General features: G+C 41.5%; 1 protein-coding gene across 1 annotated transcript in view; it reads left to right on the top strand.

Moving 5' to 3' along the window:
• Window positions 1-3229, top strand: part of ptch1 (patched 1) — a 48173-nt gene that overhangs the window by 22166 nt on the left and 22778 nt on the right. The window contains exons 8-11 of the mRNA XM_005721981.1: window positions 538-685; window positions 2041-2172; window positions 2290-2445; window positions 2795-2893. Coding sequence (XP_005722038.1) covers window positions 538-685; window positions 2041-2172; window positions 2290-2445; window positions 2795-2893 — 535 coding nt within the window. The remainder of the gene's footprint in view (window positions 1-537; window positions 686-2040; window positions 2173-2289; window positions 2446-2794; window positions 2894-3229) is intronic.

Here is a 3229-nt window from a genome sequence, read left to right on the forward strand (position 1 = left end):
AGTCACATCAGATGGAACAGTATTTGCTCAGACAGCACATGTGCTAAGCGCATCATTGTTTATGATGACTGATATCCAATGTGCTCAGGCAATGTGACTTTGGTTTTGTTTCATTTTTCTTTCCCTTTTACTGCTTAAATTAACACATTCTTTGTTCTGGGATTAGAGATTAAACTGAAAAATTAAAAATTTTCCTGGGATGATTTAATCTTATTCTCTCATCTCCCTGTTGGTTTGATGCTTTTGAGGGACCATCATTTTGATGAACACCTAATTTATTTTTACTTTATATTCATGGAGTGTTAGACATCGCTGTGAATCAAAGAGCCTAAAACTTTGCAAGTCCAAGTTTTGATTTTGTTATTATTTCCCACAATCCAGAGAGCCTGCTCATCGCCCCACGCTTCCTTTCTAGATGGGATGTTCTCACTGAAGTCTTGACCTCCTTCCTTTTGTTCTCTCATCCTTTCAATGTTTTCCTTCCCATTTCCCTCCCTCATTCTCTCTCTGCCACCTTCCCCCTTAACTCCCTTCCAGTGCCCAGGCCTTGCAGACCATCTTCCAGCTGATGACTCCCAAGCAGATGTTTGAGCACTTTCGGGGCTACGATGAGGTTTCCCACATCAACTGGAATGAAGAAAAGGCTGCAGCTATACTTGAAGCCTGGCAGAGGCGGTACTCTGAGGTAAGGGCCAGAAAATTTAGAAATGAGAGCAAGAAAAATTCAGAAAAAGAGAGAACGAAAGAGAAAAGAGTAGCGAAATCTACCCTAAGTCCTCTATAGCCACGTTGTAAATCACAGACCGGATGCAGGTGAACATGGGAAGGCCCCATCCAAAGCCGGGGCCCCTGATAGATACTAAAACCACTGTTGGTGTGTGGTAAAGGACTAAAGTTTTCCTCTCACTCATGAGTAGAGAGGGGCAATAGAGCAACAGGGTGAGCATGTCTGGAATACATTAAGTGAGTGCTGGATATCTCTCTTTTTCTTCCTCGCTCTCCCCCTTAAACTTACACACAATCACACATGAACACACACTCACAACTTCACACACAATCGCTTTCCCAGCTGTGGCCCCATTGGTGGCTCATGTGTGACATCATCTGGTCTTTGTTTTGGGGGCCCCAACCTCTGTTCCACATGGTGTGACCTTGTGTGTATGAATATGCGTGTGTGCGTGTGTCATTTATCTTTGGGTCCAGAAATCACAGATTTTTAACAAAATGTGATCATATTTTTAAACACATAGTTTTATTTTTTTAAGCTTCAAAGTGAAAAAATATGCCAAAAATTGCATTTTTTATTTGTATTATTCACATTTAGGCGTGTCTGCAAGAATATGTCAGTATGTGTGAGACACATGTGGAAGTTTACATGTGGGTGCGAGTGTGTGTGTGTGATCTAGAGCGTGTTTCTTAATGTGTGTCAGCCGTCATTGCTCCCCACTGAGCAGTGACAGCAGTTCAATGCCGAAGCCATCTGTCTGTCCTGAGATAGTAAGAGAGACAGAGGGAATAGGTCAGGATACTGTCTGCAGAGCCTCCTGATTCAAGGCTTTTTTTTTTTCAGAGACAGCCTGTAATATTTAGTTAATTTAAACCTAGGGAAGATGTTATATTACATAAAAGAGGGACAGCTTGCGCTAAATCACTGAAAATTAATTCCCTTTTTCCAGAATGTGCATTTTAGATACCACTGAGTAAGCGGCAGCAAGGCTGGTCAATTATCTATTCTGCTAAAATTAGATTTAGTTGTAATTTGATAGCTGATGCAGATCTAGATGGTATATTAAGGGAAAATGAGATAGGGATAAGAAAATCTTGTTGCAAAGTTCCAAACCAGTAAATGCTTTACTGGTCAGTAAACCAGATTTAAATGTTGATGGAGCTACTGGTGCTGCATTAAGAGTTCATTTATAAGTGACCTATTTTATTATTTCTAATCTATATACATATATATTTTATAGTGTGTATATATAGGATATTTAATCCTATTTTAAAGAGTTTCTTCCTCTTTATTTACTATTGTCTTGTCTTCAGGCGGTGCAGCACAGCGTGTCAGCAAACTCGTCTCAGAAGGTCTTATCTTTCACAACCACCACTCTGGAAGATATTCTCAAGTCTTTTTCGGACATAAGTGTTATCCGCGTGGCCAGTGGGTACCTTCTGATGGTAAGACTAGAGGGAAGGAAAATTTTATTCAATTTTTCTCTGCTTTGCTTGAAACTGAGAAGGGACTTACAGACAAAAGGGTGATTGATTAATGGTTTGCTTGCTGTTTGTGCCTAGCTGGCCTATGCATGCCTGACCATGCTGCGATGGGACTGTGCCAAGTCTCAGGGGGCTGTGGGGCTGGCAGGTGTCCTCCTGGTGACGTTGTCAGTGGCAGCTGGTTTGGGCCTCTGCTCCCTCCTGGGCATTTCCTTCAATGCTGCCACTACGCAGGTAACTCACACACATGCCACTGGACCCAATGGGCTAAAGGTCAACACAGCAGCTGCTAGTAGACTTGAGTTGAAGTCTCTGCTAGACTTAAAATCATTTTCTTAAATTGCCTAATTGAAGTGGGTCAACACCAGCAGAATAATGTACAGACGATAATGTAGTAGATATTATTGGACACTGGAGACAGGTTTTGACGCTTCATTTTAATTTACCTTAGCACCAGAATTTGAAAAATATTGCATGGGTGTGTATCTATAATAATATGCAGTTGTGGCTACCCCTAGAATAGCGAACCTCTGAGGTAAAATCATGCAGGAGCTCATTAAGTTTGTGGGTGTGTGTGCCACAGGTGCTTCCCTTTTTGGCTCTGGGAGTTGGAGTAGATGATGTGTTTCTCCTCGCCCATGCCTTCAGTGAGACCGGGCAAAACAAGAGGATCCCATTCGAGGTGAGGCAAACATCCACCATCACCCATTCCTGCACATCCCCTTTGTTGTTTTATCTACTCCGCGGAGGAATGTGTGAAAGCTTGTCTGTGCCTGTGATGTAGCATCAAGCAAACCATGTGCCACACACCCAGCCTTCTTATCTCGGCAATGCTCCGAATTAAAGACGTTCATTTTTAAATGGATTAATATGTCTGTTTCTTTTAGATTATGACTTCCTTGTTTCTGCTTTACACACAGATTGAAAAGTTACACACACACACTTGTGAGTGGGTCTAATAAAAAAATAAATTAATTAATTTGATGCATTTAAAGTATTCTGTGTGGTCTGAAGTATG

Source organism: Pundamilia nyererei, unplaced genomic scaffold (assembly GCF_000239375.1).
Source record: "Pundamilia nyererei isolate P.nyererei 1_Seehausen unplaced genomic scaffold, PunNye1.0 scaffold00006, whole genome shotgun sequence".
Lineage (NCBI taxonomy): Eukaryota > Metazoa > Chordata > Actinopteri > Cichliformes > Cichlidae > Pundamilia > Pundamilia nyererei.